The 17953-nt window shown below is 38.2% G+C and overlaps 3 protein-coding genes and 1 pseudogene across 3 annotated transcripts; 3 read left to right on the top strand and 1 right to left on the bottom strand.

Annotated features, from left to right (window-relative positions):
• Positions 1-2224: 2224 nt before the first annotated feature.
• LOC125480113 lies at positions 2225-3604 on the top strand (annotated as a pseudogene).
• Positions 3605-3752: 148 nt separating this feature from the next.
• On the top strand, positions 3753-6080 carry LOC103952485 (disease resistance protein RGA2-like). Its single transcript, XM_048579429.1, has 4 exons — positions 3753-5106; positions 5207-5281; positions 5372-5532; positions 5644-6080. The coding sequence occupies exon 1, from the start codon at positions 4445-4447 to the stop codon at positions 5099-5101; it is 657 nt and encodes a 218-aa protein (XP_048435386.1). The 5' UTR covers positions 3753-4444; the 3' UTR covers positions 5102-5106; positions 5207-5281; positions 5372-5532; positions 5644-6080.
• Positions 6081-8925: 2845 nt separating this feature from the next.
• LOC103952470 (protein phosphatase 2C 50) lies at positions 8926-12209 on the top strand. Its single transcript, XM_048579382.1, is given in 6 exon segments — positions 8926-10035; positions 10037-10630; positions 10747-10837; positions 10840-11063; positions 11180-11285; positions 11566-12209. Coding segments are annotated over 6 exon segments (1656 nt in total). The 5' UTR covers positions 8926-9732; the 3' UTR covers positions 11904-12209.
• Positions 12210-12579: 370 nt separating this feature from the next.
• LOC103955429 (aminopeptidase M1) lies at positions 12580-17724 on the bottom strand. The gene is made up of 19 exons (XM_048579378.1): positions 17455-17724; positions 16997-17142; positions 16785-16887; positions 16375-16564; positions 16186-16279; positions 15882-16035; positions 15656-15760; positions 15459-15575; positions 15129-15242; positions 14830-15012; positions 14421-14733; positions 14223-14344; positions 14035-14132; positions 13751-13928; positions 13550-13664; positions 13400-13467; positions 13215-13289; positions 13013-13090; positions 12580-12885 (listed from the first exon to the last, which is right to left on the bottom strand). Exons 1-19 carry the CDS (start codon positions 17668-17670, stop codon positions 12700-12702), a joined length of 2655 nt encoding a protein of 884 aa, XP_048435335.1. The 5' UTR covers positions 17671-17724; the 3' UTR covers positions 12580-12699.
• Between the last annotated feature and the right edge of the window lie 229 nt (positions 17725-17953).

Genomic DNA, 17953 nt, shown 5'->3' with positions numbered 1-17953 from the left:
CTCAAACAATTTTTTTGGGGTGTAGTTGCTCTAAATGGTAGGGTCAATGAAATGCCTATGTGGTAGGGTCAGATTTGTAGCTAAAAAAGGGCTTACCCTTATGAATCTTTTCATCCCAAAAAAAGGTGGATAAACGTAGCATGATTCTTTTTTATTACTTTTTACTCATAATTACTCTAAAGAATATGACAACACATTACTATGCACTTTACTTCAATTGCTTTCTGACGGTGACGTGGTACAGGGACAGGATGGTCATTTTGTTAGTCAATGAGAATCATCTTTGTTGGGTCAGGATCCATTACTTTATTTCTGTCATTTTGTTTGGCAAACAATAAATTTATTAGATTAGAGCTGACATTGTATGAAATCACATCATGGTGTAAGGATAACATTCCTCTTCATCAGGCCACTTGCCTTTAGTTGGAGTTGGCCTCCACAGAATATGACAGCACAACTACCATTCACTCAATTCGATCGGCAAATGCCGCAAAACCATCTCGAACCTTTTTACTAAGTTATTATAATTTTGCCTCATCAGTCAAATGTTGTCTTTTGTATTGTGCTAGTTTTCCTAAAGATTATATTATAGTATGAAAATGTCATTACAGAAAAAGAAACCACATTGACAGACATGCTTAATGTGATCGACTAAATAAGAATTTATGCAAATTTGACAAACTGTTGAAGCAACATACATGTATTCACCACATCAAATAGCATTCGCAGCTCCTTTTCTGTCTTCCTCGGCCTCCTCTCCCTCTCCTTCCAACTCTCGTACGCATGATCATCCGTCTGCAGCTCATGCCGGCATATTGGACTCGAATTGTGCTCCTCCTGCCACAATCAAAACAACCCAAAACCCCCAGTCGGTCAGTCACTCGAAAATCGAATTGAATGCAACCAATGAGATACAGTAGCAATATAACAAACGTTCAAAAATTCGAATTCCCAGCCATGGCTTTAGGCATGGAGGGTGAAAGTGCCTGCAGGGCAATTCCTGCATTTTGTCACCGACAACCAAGTCCTCCTTACAAATGTAGCAGTCGGCGTCCTCTCGGAGCTTCTTCAACGCTTCCTCCGTGATCGTGATCACCGGGAGATTGGCAATTCCTGTTTGCTCGCATGCTGAACCCTTGGAGCCACCCTCACGTAATCCAAAACCCCCGGAGACAAGATTAATGACAGGTGGCACTACATGGTTGAGAATCTTAACAAAAATATAAGCGGATATTACTAATACATAATGACATGTGGCGCGATTAAAGTAATTGAAAATCTAATTTAAAATTTATGACGATAATGACATATGGATGATAAGACTAATACAAAAATAAAAAATATATTTTTGAATAGTAATACTATTGCATTTACCTTTCCTCTTTCCAAACAAGTGAATTTGCAAAAACAATTACTATTCAAAACTAATAGTAAAGCCCATTACATTGCCCTTATCCTTACCTTCATAAAACAAATGTAGTTGCTCTAATGCTCCAGATGAAAATTTACATAAAAAGAGACTGCCATGATCAAGGTAAAAAGTAAAAACAGAGCTAGAGTTTGAATGCAAAATTACCACATAATAATTGAATGCTTGTCTTTTATAAATGGTAGGGTCAACGAAGGCTTTATTTTTTCTCCTTTTTACACTAATCACTTTATTTATGTCGAGTGAGTTGCAATTAGCCTCTACAAGATATGACACCACACTACCAATCAATTTACTTTACTTGCGACTTGATTAACTTGGAATCATCATATAAACTTTAGTTCTGTCGAGTGAGTTTTAGTCGGCCTCTACAAAATATGACACCACACCACCACTCACTTGACTTGAGTTGATCCACTTGGAATCATATAAGCTTAGCTTTACTTTATTTTTATATAGAACGAGATATTTACATTATATGATGAAGAAATAAATTAGTATCGAACACATCATCTAAAAAATTTGAATTTAAAACTTCTCATTTACAAATGAAGATATTAATAAGTTGGAATTGGCATGCACAAACTAATAATACAAATTACTTTATTTCTGTGGGGTTCATTGAAGTTGGCCTCCACAGAACATGACAGCGCACTACCACTTTGCTTTGCTTGACTTGATTGACTTGGAATCATCATGTAAGCTAGATAGAAGAGAGGCATTGTCACAAACCATCCTGCATTTCTCGTTCATCATTTCTTTTTCCACTGTCAACAGACCTCTGAGGCTGAAAAAATGGTTGATGGAATCATTTCCATGCTACTAGATCGGTTGGCTTCAACAGCTTATGAGTTCGTGGATGGGGAGGTGAAACTTGTTTTGAACGCCAAGAAAGATGTTGAAGATTTTGCTGGCCATCTCAGAGCTATTCAAGCCGTTCTCGAAGATGCAGAGCAAAAGCAAGTCAAGGACGTCAGCGTGAGGAACTGGTTGGATCAGCTCAAAGACATATCCTTCCGGATGGTGGATGTGCTGGACGAGTGGAACACCGAGATGCTGAGACAACAGGTTGAGAAGCAAGAACAGGAAGGAGAAAATGCTGATGTTCTTGTTCCTAACAAGAAGAAGAAGGTAACTCTCTCTGTTTCCCCTAGTTGCTTTTGTTTTCGCAAAGCCAAAGACGTAGCTTTTCGCCATGACATTGCGAGTAAGATAAAAGATCTGAATGGTAGGCTAAGAGCAATTGATGATCAAAGAAAAATGTATGAGTTTCAACGCATAGAAAGAGGCATTCAGCAATTACCTAAACGACGTAAGACTTCGTCTATTGTCGTCATGTCAGAGGTATTTGGTCGAGAAAAGGAAAAAGACATTTTGATCACAAACTTGTTGAGTGATCGGAGGGGCTTCATATCATCCCTATTCTAGGGATGGAAGGAATGGGCAAGACAACTTTGGCCCAACTAGTTTATAATGATGGCAAGGTTAAAGCTTATTTTGAAAAAAGAGTGTGGGTTTGTGTCTCAGACCCTTTTGATGAGGTTAAGATTGCCAAATCCATAATTGGTGATGGTGTCCCAAGTTCAGATGAGTTGGACTGTGTCTTGCAGTGCATGTTAAAATCTATCGAGGGCAAAAGGTTTCTCCTTGTTCTAGATGATGTGTGGAGCCACGACAGTTAAAAGTGGGAGTGCTTAAGGGCACCACTAATCCAAAGTGGTGTTCATGGTAGTAGAATATTGGTGACCACAAAAAAGCACGAGGTTGTTGATATGATGAGAACAACAAGTGACATGATTAATTTGGAAAAGTTGAGTGAACAATATTGTTTATCAATCTTTAATCACATGGCATTTTCTTATGGTGAAGTAGACGAGTCTAAGGCGTTTGAAGATATTAGTAAGAAAATTGTAGAGAAATGTAAGGGTTTGCCTCTTGCCGCAAAAGCTTTAGGCAGTCTCATGCGCAATAAGAGAACAAGGAGAGAATGATTAGGTGTTTTGAACAGTAAGATATGGGATCGAGAAGAGGTGGAGCAAAAAGTTTTCCAACCCCTGTTACTAAGTTATAATGATTTGGCCCCATCAGTCAAATGTTGCCTTTTGTATTGTGCTCATTTTCTAAAAGATTACAAGTTTAAGAGAGACTGAATTGATTAATCTTTGGATGGCGCAAGATTATCTTAATTTAGAAGGGAATGAGGGTAAGGGAGACATTGGTGAAGCAGTTTTTGATAACTTAGTAGCTCGATCTTTTTTCCAAGATTTGCAGAAAGATAGTCTCAGTGGTAAAATTATAGAATGCAAAATGCATGATATTGTTCATGACTTTGTGCAATCTCTCACCAAGAATGAATGTTTGACTATCGATGATGAGGGTGTTGGCAATGAAACAAAAGTTTTGGGTGAAAAGGTTCGCCATTTGACATAAGTTTGAAACATGGTGGGCCACTCCCACTTTTAATGCATATTACAATTGCAAAAATCTGCGTACTCTCACAATTCTTTGGTCATACAATCCTAATCCTACAACGATGGATTTCAATTTTATTTTACAATTGAAATGTCTAAGGTCATTAAATTTGAATTGCAGTAGCATAAGTGAAGTCCCAAAAGAAATTGGTGAATTGATACATTTGAGGCATATTGATTTGTCATGGAATCATGATCTAAAGACATTACCTGATAGTATCTGTGAGTTGTACAATTTGTATACCTTGCGTCTTTTTGGCTGTCAGCGATTTGAAAAACTACCTGATAAGATGGGAAAGTTGATTAGCTTAAAGCACCTTTATGTTTTAGGGTGTTTTAAGCTTAAGTACTTACCAAAAGGGATTCGTAGATTAAAGAATTTGAAAACAATTGATTGGTATGTTGTGGATTGTGGCGAGGATGAGGGTACAACAGCATTACAATTGGGAGATCTGAAAGTCTTGAACTGGAGGGCTGTCTCCACATAAAATTGAAGGGGAATGTGAAAGATGAGAGTGAGCTTGAGAAAGCACAGTTGTGGGACATGAACCAACTCTTTTATCTCATAATTGATTGTAGTGATGTCCAGTACAAGCAGCAAGCAAGAAGCACTGTTGAAATACTAAATGTCTTACGACCGCATGAAAATCTGGAATCTTTACACATTTCTCATCATTCGGGCACCACCTGCCCCAATTGGATGATGTCTTTGCGAAACTTAAGAAGCATCATTCTAGTTGATTGGTATAATTGTGAGTTTTTGCCTCCTCTTGGGAAATTGCCATACCTTGAAGAACTATCTCTATGGGTAATGCAAAAGGTGAAAAAGATTGGTGGTGAGTTTTTGGGAATAGTCGACCAAGATTACGCAATGTCATTGAAATTATCATCATCATCATCATCATTTTTCCCAAAGTTGAAACAACTAGGGATCTACAGCATGTCAGCGTTGGAAGAGTGGGAAGTAGGCGTGGAAGGGTGGAACAAAGAGGATTCTGAAATTTCAATCATGCCATGCCTTTCCTCCTTAGAAATCAGTTGCTGCAAAAACTTAACAACACTGCCAGACTTCCTCTGCAAAACACCGGTGCAAGAGCTTATCATTTGGGGTTGTCTGAATCTTTCAGAGCGTTGTCAACAAGGCAGTGGAGAGGAGTGGCCCAAGATTTCTCACATCCCAAACATCAAAATCTCATCATAAATCTGGTAACTAAGCTCTACTTATCTTATTTACGCATTTATTTATGTATCAATAACAAATGCTATTATCATATTTGATTAATTTGCTTATTTTTCTTCTTCAAAGGAGAAGGAGAGATGAGTAATGTGGATCAAGTGGTGACCCACGAGCTAGGCGTATAGATTAATCTTCTTTGGAAAGGTGATTCTCTGATTTTATATATATATATCAAATTCGTAATGATTATTTAACTTCTTGCCCACATCTTACTAATTTATGACATACTTTTAGGTAATTATTCATCTGTACGTACCAAATTCGATATCAAATTTTCCCAAGCATGGATTTGCTTATCTTAGTTGCGCAAGTTTTTGCACAACATACGAAAGACTGAGCAGATGTGAGCCAAATTAAGGAGCGTCAGTTGAACTCACCTTCAAGTTTCCAGTGAGGTTTGTTGTTTGGATTTAATCTACATATAATCTAGGTGTCTTGTAGAAAATTTAATTCTAGGACAATGTCTTCTAGATGTTGCTAAATCGAGAATCCATCTATCGTTTCAGGGATTCTGCCGAATCAAAAGGCGTGATGTTGACCAGTCAACGTCCCCTCCTAAAGTTTCAACTGAACTTTTGTTCATCTTCACCAATGCCGTGAGAACTTGTAGGCATTGGAAAGTGATTCGTCAAAGCATTCCTCTGTTGACTCCTCATTACTTGAACCTGCGCTTAATGATCCTTCACTGGCTTTTTTCAACATGTCAAATACAATTATGTGGATAGGGAAGCTAACTGCATTGCACATAGACATAGTTTGGTTTGAGGAGCGTTGTAAAGAGTAGTTATACTATGTAAATTTGGTGTGTGGCGTTTTTTTCTCTTTTGACCGGGTTAAAATTCCCGACAAGGATTTTATTGTGGCCCTTTTCAGTGGTGTACCCTATTCTCTCTTGTACATGTTCTTCTATAATGCTAATGAATATTGTACTTGTCTCCAAAAAGCAGAAAAATATTGTTCCAAAATACACGAATTAACCAGTATTAAGACAAAATATGGTGTATAGTATAGTTGGGCGCCTTGGAATAAACGCCCTGGACCTGGAAGATATGGTGATCTCTCTGTCACCTGTGGCCTTAACTCTCGATCACCTGTGGCCTGGTCTAAAGAAGGCCTCTTTGCATACGAGATGGCCAAAATTTTCGAAATGGACACTCAAAATTCACAAAACCAAGTATTTCAAGGGACATGTAGCATCCAAGTCTTCATTTCCAAGTGAAAAAAAAAAAAAAAAAACTCCAAAAAATAGTTCACAACTCCTAACCGACGACGCACTTAAGACTTTTGTTGTCTGAAAACACTTTTAGCTATTCTAGAAGCACTTAAACATAAACAGAATGAGAACAATACAATGCAAGACAAATGCTAAAACAATAAGAAGCAAAAAATAAATAAATCCAATAACACAATTTGCAAATCGCACAAAAGCCTCAATCCTTGGCTCAAATGAGAAGGCAGACAAGAACTTGATGGATTCACCATCCACAAAACATTTGGGCATTTCAACCCAATCATTAGCAGCCAAGTCACACAAAACACAGCTTAAACCCTCGGCAGAGGTGACTATTCTAACTAAATTTACATTACAGAAAAATGATTCGAATTAAGATGCATTATAGAAAAACATTAAGCAAATTAACTTGGCTACACCTAGGTCTGCTACTTTTGTTTTTTTTTGTTTAAAATTGGAGATTTTCACCCACATAAAAACAAAAAACCTTGTGTTGGATTTTTAAATATTCTTCTAAATCGAACATGTTCAATTGTAATAAGAAAAAGATAAATAAGAACAAATTTTCAGTACCAAGAAAAATAAATAAATAAAAACAATTTGGGCTCAGCAGTCCATAGCCCTCTGACCCACACAAATCCGAGACCCAAGAATAATCCACGAAACCGAGTCCACCAAGTGGGCCGTAATTTTAATTTTATGTAATTCGCGTCAGTGAGTGACGTCGTTTTATGACACCGGCAGCAGTAGTCCGGACTTGGACATCTTCCCTTTCGGTTTCAGGATGTTTTCAAAATATAATTAAAATTAATGAACACTAGACATTATTCTAATTTTCCATCTGTTTTCAGATCAATATTTATGTACAAACATTTTCAAAATCAATATATTTTTTAATCAACTGAACCGCTTCTTCTTCTTCCGCGAAAATTCAAAAACCGAGCTTAGATGAAACTGAATAAGATTTGGCAATTTAAATAGAACTGATTGTCCGTCACTTTGACGTCTCAGTTCGATTTAAGTCTCTCTCTATAAGGTTGAACAATCATTAACATAATTTTCTTGTAATTTCTGAAAAGCACAGGTGAGCCCTTAGAGAGAAATCATTCAAAAAATTAGAAAAAACTAATAAATATCACTTAATTATGTGCTTGTTAATTTGTATCTGTTTACCTAATCTGTAGTTAAACCTTAATATAAGCTTGTTACTATTAATTAATTATTTGCTAAAGTCAACTAGATGCAGCAAACTGAATAATTAAGCTTAAAGTTGTCAGCCTCCTCCCAACCTAATAATACGATTAGTAAGTTGAAAGGGAAAGATAATGAATTAGTGGGTCAAACCTTCTAACTACATTCTATACCAAATAGTTCATCTCATATGTTGCATTTGATACGCGGAAATAAGTTTATTAATTGTTAATGGGAGCACACTAGTTGTTAAGACTGTAATTAACGCTTCTCTTGAGTTTCTAATGAAAATAAAAATAAAATCTAAGTTTGAAAAGACAGTTTCGCTTTTCATAAGACATGAATTTTTTTTTATTAATCTGGACTTATCAATCACGAGAAATGAAGTGATTTCTCATTGTTAAATTCACTTTCTTAGTAACTAAGTACAAATATTAGTACAAATATTATGAGAAGTTTTGAATTCGAATATCTCATTATTATTAATCAACACTATATCAACTCTTACACTAGATAAGACTCTCTACGACATTCTCTCTTTCTTTTTTTTTTTTTTTTTGTGGGTTTTAGCAAAGGTAACATACATTACCAACAAACACTACAACACAGAAGCCCAAAATTTACAACACAAATGCCAAAGAACGAAAACACAAACAACCAATAGAGGCCCAACCAAAAATTGAGCCCAAAACACAAAACACACAGAAACAACCACAGCCACTGCAACATCCGCCAAAATCGCCGTTGCAACCACCATAATAGCAACCGTGTATGTCGATCAAGTCAAATTTGATCCCCAAACAAAGCCACGCCTCACCAACACCAGCACCCAAGTCCAAGCTTCACGCCCAACACAACTACATACCCCAAAGAACCTGTAGGCAAGTGAAAGAAGGTCATGGCAGTCCACGAGCAACACTGCCAACAACAGCAGACACCAAAGCGAAGATATTAACAAAAAATTATAGATGTATAAAGATAACAATAAAAATCACTTTTAAGCAATTTCCTTTTGATAATAATTTAGGATTAGAGAATTAAAAAGGCAGGGATCATGGGATGGGTGGAGATGCTTTAATATGCTCTTCTAGATTTGACACGTGTTACCTTTTTCTCACTCTTCAAATACACTCCCGTCTGTCCTGTCTCTTTCTTGTCCTTTTCTTCCTCCATTATTTTTCCTTTTTTTATTTACTTTTTTTTGGTATATTTCTCTTCTCTTCCACGCCCTTTCTTGCGCTCTCTCAACTCTCTGCAGGTACATTTATTAATAAAAAGGCAGTCATCTTTGAGCTGGGATTTTTAATTGGTAAGCTTCCCATATCTTGTTTTCTTGATTTCTTTGATCCTTTTCATGGAGTTCAGCTGTTTGAGTAAAGTTTAAGAGAGAGAGGATGAGAGAGAGGAAGGAGGTAGGGAAGGAAAGACTATACAATTGACAAATTAGGTAGTGATTCTTCTTGTTTTTCCTTCTTAATAATTGTCATAATTATTTGGAGAGAGAGTGAGAAGAGAGAGAGTTGAATTACAAGAGGCAGAGATAGGTTGCCTCAGATCCAGGGAAGTCTTTAAGTTAATATGTTGGAAAAAGCTGCTTTCTTTGGTAGAGTTGGTTTTTCCTGTGATTCTTGGTGCTTTGCCTTTGTTGGGTTTCTTTCTCATGACCTCCTCTTTCATTTTTTTTATTTCTTGTGTTTAGATAAGGGGTTGGTTCTAAATTTAATCTGATTTTTGTACTTCTTCTAATTTTGCAGTTTGTTTTTTGTTTTTTTTCTTTCCATTTGTGCATTTAAAGATTGTTTCTTTCTGGGCTTGGTTGATGAGAAGAGGCCAGAGAAGAAGTTGGAAAGGGCTCAAAACGTGTCAATTTAGTCTATAGGGTTCAATTTCCTAAAGTGGAAGTGTGGATCCATTGTTGTTGACCAGATCTGGGTACCCATTTCCTTTTCCACCACCTTTTTGAGCTCATTTGTACATTCACATCTCCTGAGTTTTGCACCGTCTTTTCGCCTTTATTCGGGTGCCCTCAGGCATGGAAAATGGCCTGTTAGAACCCACCGTTGACATTCCGGAATCATTCTCAATAGGGGGAGAAAGTCAGAGATTAATTGAGAAATGACAGCTTGTGTGATGTTGGAGGGTAACTTTTTGTACTGCCCAGATAAGGATTTTGATGGAGGAAATGTCTCCGCCAGTCGCGGTGCCATTTAGAGTAGGTAACTCAGTCTGTGATAACCCAACCATAGCTGTCCACATGGATATCACAAGACTTAAGCTAATGACAAACACGGCGGGATTGCTATCTGATTCTGTCACCATGGGTTCCAGTGAGACGGTTGCAGCTGGTGAAGAGGATTGTAATTGTAATTGTTCGGGGAATGATAGTTTTGGAGCAGTTTCAGCGCCAAAAGAGGACAAGGGGGGAGGAGCTCCTTTGTTGGATATGATATCTCAAGACGAAAGTAATTGGGTTTCATTCTGCTGATGCGATAGGCTGTGAGAGTGAGGACGATGATTCTTTATCATTGGAAGGCGATCAGGTTCTTGATAGCTCTTGTTCACTCTCAGTGGCGAGTGAGTCAAGTAGCTTGTGTTTAGAGGACTTACTCGTTTATGAGATTGGTCCTGATGCAGGCACGTTGAGTTCTGTAGACAAGGAGAAGAGCATTTGCTGTGTAGAAGTTGTCGATAAGGCTACGGATTTAGGTGATTCAAATGTTGAGACAGAGATCACAAGTGATCCCCTTCCTGTGACGGGGAGCCTTGAGGAAGTAATTGGTGATGGGTCTGACCCAAAGCCATCTGCAGTTGTTGATCAATTACCTGTGGAAACGGGGGCCAAAGAAACAGTTAGCCGCAGTGTTTTTGAGGTAGACTATGTACCGCTTTGGGGGTTTACGTCTGTGATTGGAAGAAGGCCAGAGATGGAAGATGCGCTTGCCGCTATACCACAACTGTTTAAGATTCCAATTCAAATGCTGATTGGTGACCGCATACTTGATGGCTTGAGCAAGTGTTTGCACCAAACTGTTCATTTCTTTGGAGTCTATGATGGTCATGGAGGGTCTCAGGTACCATTTCATAACCTTATGTGTTCCGTGGGCAACTTTTTGCTGCTGCATAAAATGCACATAATGTCTTTCTACCGGTAATTGTATTTCATGGAATCTGCTTTAATTTTCTTTAGGTTGCAAACTATTGTCATGACCGCGTTCATTTGGCTTTAGCTGAAGAGATAGAATCTGTTAAGGAAGGCCTAATTCATGAAAGTATCAAAGATAATGCCAAGCACAGTGGACAAAGGCATTTACAAATTGTTTTCTTAAGGTTGATACTGAGGTTGGAGGGAAGGCTGGTCTTGAGCCTGTTGCCCCAGAAACTGTTGGTTCCACTGCTGTCGTTGCCCTTATTTGCTCGTCTCATATCATAGTAGCAAACTGTGGAGATTCCAGAGCAGTTCTCTGTCGGGGTAAAGAACCCATGGCTTTGTCGGTGGATCATAAAGTAAGACATTCTCTGACTGAGGTCTTGCATCTTATAGTTTATGACTGTTTATGGAAACTGATCTGCATTTATTGTATTTTGTCATAAAATAACTGTGTATGGAAAATCGATTGTAGCCAAATCGGGAAGACGAATATGCAAGGATTGAAGCAGCTGGAGGCAAGGTCATACAATGGAATGGCCATCGTGTTTGTGGCGTTCTTGCTATGTCAAGGTCTATAGGTATGTGCTTCACCATGGGTTTTTTTCTTTCTCAACCGGATGCTGTTCTTGTAGAAACCTTTGTGGTAGCTCACCGAATGCTATATATTCAGTAAATTTGTAGCTAAACTCTGTCCAAAGAATCATATCGTCATGTAGATTTGATGCTAGGTCATGGTACTTTTAGACGCACAAAGACATTTCATGACCAAAGTGCATAGAAAAGTTATGGCCTACTCAAAAGCTCGAGCAGTTCAACAGTTAGTAAAGTTGAATTTCAACTTTGGTTTTGGGTTTGCAGGCGACAGATATTTAAAGCCATGCATCATTCCAGAACCAGAAGTGATGTTTATTCCCCGAACAAAAGACGACGAATGCCTAATATTAGCGAGTGATGGTTTATGGGACGTTATGTCAAATGAAGAAGTGTGTGACCTTGCTCGGAGACGAATACTCCTCTGGCACAAGAAGAATGGTGCTGATGGACTTCCGCTGGAAAGAGGCGAAGGAATTGATCCCGCTGCCCAGGCAGCTGCGGAGTTTCTTTCGAACCGTGCTCTTCTCAAAGGAAGTAAGGACAACATAACTGTGATTGTGGTGGATCTGAAAGCTCAAAGGAAGTTTAAAAGCAAAACGTGATCAGTTCCTTCATCTCCCATTTGATCCGTAGCTGTATGATATAAAAACTTTCGTATGATCTGATATATCATGTTGCCCGTATGTTTTTCACCCGGGCTTCATTGCTTAATCCGAACCGCAAGCAGTCTGTATGTACCATAGAACAATTGCTATACACTGCCGAGCGCTCTGGCTCTGTAAATCTTGGCTGCTTTGTACTAGGAAAATGGTGGCAGTGTGATGCTTTTGACATTGTATTCATTATGCCTCCGAGTTCCAAAAAAATTGCTCAGCGAGGTATTTGCTTAATATATTGTTTCAATCTTAGTGCTTATGGATTACTAAATCTGGAATTTGCTTGCCACTTGTAATGATTTTGCTTGAACAAAAATGGATTTTCACGAGTTAAATCTCAAACGTTCACTTGTGGAAGGCTTTGAATTTACCTGCCAATAAAGCTCAAGTTTTCTCCTGATGAAAGTTGTATGTCCTGCACTTTTTTTTTTTTTTTTTTATACGATTACAATCTCAAACGTTCACTTGTGAGGAAAATAAAAAAATACGGGTGGGCAAAGTTCCCTCTTTTTCCATTCATTTCCCAGTTTGATTTTTTCGAGGAGAAGGTAGTGCGAAAATCACCTTTTAAACAAAAATAGAAGCAGAAAGGAACGTAATAACTCAATGTGATCGTAACATATATTAAAGAAAAACTTGGTACTTTTATTATTTGTCTCTTCATTCTTTGTCTTGGCAAATTCAAGAAACATTAACTTTGGAAATCCAGTCTTCTTTCAAAACAGAAGCCAAACATGGAACCCTAGTATTTCCTGTATGCCAACTCCGTCACAACGTCGGCAAGGTTTTTCTCGCTCTGGATGCTCTGAACCCACTTGGCGTTAATCTGTACCCGCTCAATGCTCTGCTTCAAAGTTCTGGTTATCGCCGGGTTGGGGTGGGCTTTGAAGAACTCCTCTATTTCCTTAACCTTGTCAAACGAAGCAAACTGCAGAGGAAGGTACAAGGAAATGACAAGGCATTAGAAACATTGCTCATGTAATTTCAAATCTACGATACGCAACAAAAAATCTCGAGGATAAGAACGAAAGTTTCTAGAGTACGAAAAAACGAACCGGAGAAACAACTGCCTTGACAAAGCTAGTAATTAGAAATCCAGACCGCCAGGTCTTTGAGATGTGCTCCCAGTTCTCCTGTGTTTCGGGACAATCCAAATAGCAACTGAATCATGGTAACAAAAGTGGGAAAAGAAAAATAAAATGCACGAATGTGTGCATTTTGTAGTATGCTGATTAAAAACCTGTGCTTGAGAGTTACCTTCAACCACGTCCAAGCTGTTTCCCGTCCTTTACTGCTAACAGCAAGTCCAAAGACAGCATCCTGACTGCGAACCTACGTACACGGGTAGTAAAGTCAGTATATCATTTAGCTTTGAGACACCCTAAATTATTACTGGTTTGTAAAACTCCAACCTCTAATTAAGAGACAAAAAATCAAAATACCTCAGGAGTCAATATAAAGTTGAGAACTTCCAATGTAATATTGGGATCAGGACAAGATGCTAAAGAACCTACAGGCACATAAACATCGATTAGCGCAACAATCCAACAGGCTAACATTTCAGAATTATTTTACTAATTACATATATTAACTTAGAATGCGGGTTTTCTCCTGGCTTAAATCACTCTCTCTGTAGAGTCTAAGAAGAGATTCATAGCTTGATCGGTTAGATACGCTTGCCCTTTGCATTACAGCCACATATACTGCCTGCAACAATAGTCCATGATGAACATCAATGAAGAAACGAAAAGGTTAAATATGTATGTGTAATTAATGATTTACATCAAAGCAACCTTTCTAATGTCAGGGGGAAGGAGGGGCGTGTTTCTGTCTTCTAAAAAGGCATGAAAACGCCTAGTTGCTTCATCTAATGTTAGGTCGTGTCCAAACACAGCAAGCGCATTCAAAATATCTCCTCTCAACATTGCATCTAAATGGCTTTCGCCGGGTTTAGGCTGCCAACCAAGCTTCCTGCAAAGAAATTCCAACATAAATAATAAAACTAGACAAAATTAAAGAAAAAGAAAATAGCAAATCTAGCTCCGCACTTCAGTTGTTTAAAAGAGAACAATCTTACTCAGCAGAATACTGGAAAAGGCCAATAAAGAATTGATTAATGTGATCCAGTAGTCCGGGTACAGCATCAGCTGCAATTCTTGCGAGCTTACAACTTACCTGTAAAAAGTGAGGACCAGAATCAGGCCAAGGTCACAAATGCAGTAACATAAACGCAAAGTATAAACACAATGCAGGGGTGATTGTTACAGTAATCAAATTTGACAGCACAATATAGTCAAGTTCCTCTCTGTAAGCGCTCAACAAGGTAAGCAATGAAGCAAAAGACTGCTTGCGAGCCATTGATAGGGCAAACGAATCATCCAAAATGCCTGTGAAAGCAAAAATATTAACGAAAGCTTTCACTATCAAAGAGATAAACAAGCACGTGTATGAAATGATGATTACCAAATCTGTCAGTTTCAGACAATTGTTTCTTTTCTATAGCGTTTTTAAGTGCAACTGCAAGTTCGTCCTCATATTTCACTCTGTAAAAACCAGTCTGATCTACATTCACTTTTATCCAACTGCATATTGCATTGTCCTTGTTGCCTCCACATCCAGCCTTTCCTACTGAGCAACCCAGAAATTCCTTTATGTCAAGAGTTTCAGACTTCGCTTGCAGTAGGAAATTCTTGCGTACATCATATGAGCCACAGGATAATGTGATCGGCACAATCCATTGCCCATCGCCTTGGGAACTGCTTGAGTAGAATTGTGTCTGCCACAGATTAATTTATTTATTAGATCATTGATTAGGTCATTGTTCATGCCATAGATAATCAAACAACTTTGAAAGAAGCAAACATAAGAAAACCTGATCAAACTCCAATTTCTGATCTTTGACTTTGACAGAAATAACCGGGTAACCTTTTTGCTGTGTCCATGAATTCATTAGCTTGTTTACAGGTTCACCAGATCCCTCCTCAAGGGCAGCCCACAAATCTTCTGTCTTTGCATTTGAGTAAGCATGTTTTTTTATATATGAAGCAAGTGACCGCTGGATGCATTAAAAAGTAGCAGGAAATTAACTCTGTAATCTTTTTATATCATAGAAAATAAGATAGTTGATCCTTCAACCCTCAAGCACACTCGCTGACAAATCAAAGGACTTACCTGGAAAACTTCAGCACCTAGATAGCTTTGTAGCATCCGAATAACAGAAGCACCTTTTTTATAACTTATCGCATCAAATATTTCATCAACCTCAGCAGCATGATTGATCTCCACCTGGCCAAAAGGAAAAACATTAAAGCATAATATACCAGAAATACATATTTATATATACTAATACCCTCCAATGAGTAACGCCTTGAAAACTATAGTGGTGATATTACTATTTAAAGCCTTCTATGCAGATGATCCAGATTTGATGACAGGGATACAGCAAAATTTAGGACAGAATTAAAATGAAACCCATGAAAGACCAAGTCCCCAAAGAAGTACCTCAATGGGGTGAGATTCTTCAAGCCCATCCAGCTTAAGACCATCAGTAAGTTCATCAAGAAACTGAGTCCATATTTTCCACTCTGGGAACAAGCTATCAGTAGCCAAATAGCTCACCTAATGACATTAAAATACTTATAAGTACAACGGCATGGAAAATAACAAGTATAACAATGACAAGAACTACGATGTGATACCCATGTTGCAAATCCCTCATTCAGCCATAAATGTGTCCACCATTCCATTGTTACAAGATTGCCAAACCACTGGTGTGCCAATTCATGTGCCACGACCGTCGCAACCTTTTACCAAAACCAAATAAAGTGATTAAACATATAATTGGGTGCAAAAATTATACATCCCTACCATATCAAACCAAGATAACTCTGAAAGCTAAGGTGACATTCAGGATGCGCATGTTACCCATTGCTTGTTGACAGCTGCAGAATGTTGTTCATCAAAAAGCAAAGCTGTTTCTCGGTATGTAACTAAACCATAGTTCTCCATGGCACCAGCAGAGAAATCAGGTATTGCGACCATATCCAATTTGGGCAAAGGGTATGGCACAGCAAAGTAGCTGCAGAACTTGTTGTCAATGATTATATATTGAATAATGCAGCATCAGTGCGGAAGGGGGAAATCTAGAGAAACTGCCAATTTTTGTTGATAACATGCATCAAGTGTATATGCCAATTTGAATATGAATGATCAGTAACTTTGAACATACTCTTTGTACAATTCAAGTGTCTTGACAGCAACGTGCAAAGCAAATTTCCCTTGGTCTGCCTTACCAACTTGACAATATACCCGCACCTTGACCCCTGCAACGACATTAAAATGTGACATCATTAAGAAAAGGGTTGTACAGTTGTACTGACATACACATGAAAACTAGGGATATTGTATAGGAGTTTACCATCAGAAGTATGATCTTCAACATAATCAAACAATCCGACAACAACGGCCACCAAATATGTAGACATAATTGGTGTTTCCACATATGAAACTGTCTTCAGATGTCCGTTAACTTTTTCTTCTTCAATCGGCATGTTGGAAAGGGCTACTAGTTCCGACGGAACACCATCAAGTGTAATCTTGAATGTAGCCTGCCAACCAAATAGCCAGTAAGCCATAAACTCTAGATTTGAAAATTTTAACCAGAACGGGAAGATTGATTTCTCATCTATACTACCATCATAAACAACAGATCTCTTTTTATCTAGTTTCAAAAATACATTCAGAACTACGCATATCCAGAATGATGTGAACAAAATCACTTGATAATGATGAAAATCAACTGTGTGCGAGAGAGAGAGAGAGAGTAACCTTGCAAGCAGGTTCATCCCAACATGGAAAGCACCGCCTGGCATCAACCGGTTCAAACTGTGTAACTGCCATATTTTTCTTCTCACCGTTCTGCTCATATGTACTTCACAAAACAAATCAAATTTTAGACATATCTATACCATTGATATCTTATAATATCGAAAAAACAAACGACGATGGACTGCCTAAAAATTTTGGCATTCCAAAATTACCTTCTATAGAACCCCTTCATCTTGTCATTCAAAATTCCCTCAAACTCAATAGCCAAAACTCCATACCCAATCCGAAGCATCTCTCCAAACTCCAAAACCACAATCCCATCCTCTTCGAACGTCTCAGCTTTCGAAGGCTTGAACACCTGCTCAAACGTTCATTGACTCATTCAGTAAATATCTGACCAGCCAAACAAGGCAGTAAAGTTGACAATTTTACAATCATTCTATGAATTGCAATCTGTTCACTTGCTCACAATTCACAAATCAGAAACAGAGCAGTAATTAAACCATTAAAACTATTTAACGATTGATTAAGTCGCTTTAGATTTACTAAACGAGTAAAAATGAACAGATCAACCTAAAAACAATGAAATTTCATCAGCCAAACTCCTCAACTCTACTTTTTTGTAGTTCTACAATTTTTGAAAAGAAAATGCGCATCGATCAGAGATTACCTTGGACGAGCCTCCGTGAGTGAAAGAGACGGAACCGGCGTTGACGGTGAGCTCGGCGGCATTGAGGACGACGAATTTGGTATCAGCGACGATATCGAGGTCGATGGCGACGGAGCCGCCGAATTTGCAGGCGGCGAGGTCAGGCTTCAGCTTCACGTCGTACCGTTTCGGGACGGCGAATTTCGGAAGCCGGGGCTGGCCTTTGAACTGCTCCATAGCAAGCGACAACGAGTGTGGCTTTTTTTGTACGTGTTCTACCTAATTAACGAATACCATACTTATTTTAGAATAATAAGAAATGGTTGAGCTACATTAAATAGTGGCATGGAACACCATTGACTATGGATAATTGATTTCAAAAGAATTGAATATAGATGATTGGATATTGTATTGGTAATTCTATTTTGAGCTTAATAAATTTAGTCTTCCTACACTTCAGGTTTGAAAATGACAACTTTTACCAACCAAATAAAAAGAGTAATGTTATTATATCACATTT

Source organism: the organism of the source record quoted next, unplaced genomic scaffold (genome assembly GCF_019419815.1).
Source record: "Pyrus x bretschneideri cultivar Hongxiangsu unplaced genomic scaffold, Pyrus_bretschneideri_v1 Contig1, whole genome shotgun sequence".
In the NCBI taxonomy this organism is placed as follows: Eukaryota; Viridiplantae; Streptophyta; class Magnoliopsida; order Rosales; family Rosaceae; genus Pyrus; species Pyrus x bretschneideri.
The sequence above is the reverse complement of the archived record's forward strand: the minus strand, read 5'-3'. Positions and strand labels throughout refer to the sequence as shown.

What these genes read in the sequence shown, in the direction of transcription:
- LOC103952485 (XM_048579429.1), top strand. Translation starts at nt 4,445, where the DNA reads ATGAACCAACTCTTTTATCTCATAATTGATTGTAGTGATGTCCAGTAC.
- LOC103955429 (XM_048579378.1), bottom strand. Translation starts at nt 17,670, where the DNA reads ATGGAGCAGTTCAAAGGCCAGCCCCGGCTTCCGAAATTCGCCGTCCCG. An exon ending in ATGAGGGATTTGCAACATGG is followed by an intron (nt 15,576 to 15,655) that starts GTATCACATCGT and finishes TAATGTCATTAG; the next exon opens with GTGAGCTATTTGGCTACTGA. An exon ending in GTCTGAAACTGACAGATTTG is followed by an intron (nt 14,345 to 14,420) that starts GTAATCATCATT and finishes TTGCTTTCACAG; the next exon opens with GCATTTTGGATGATTCGTTT.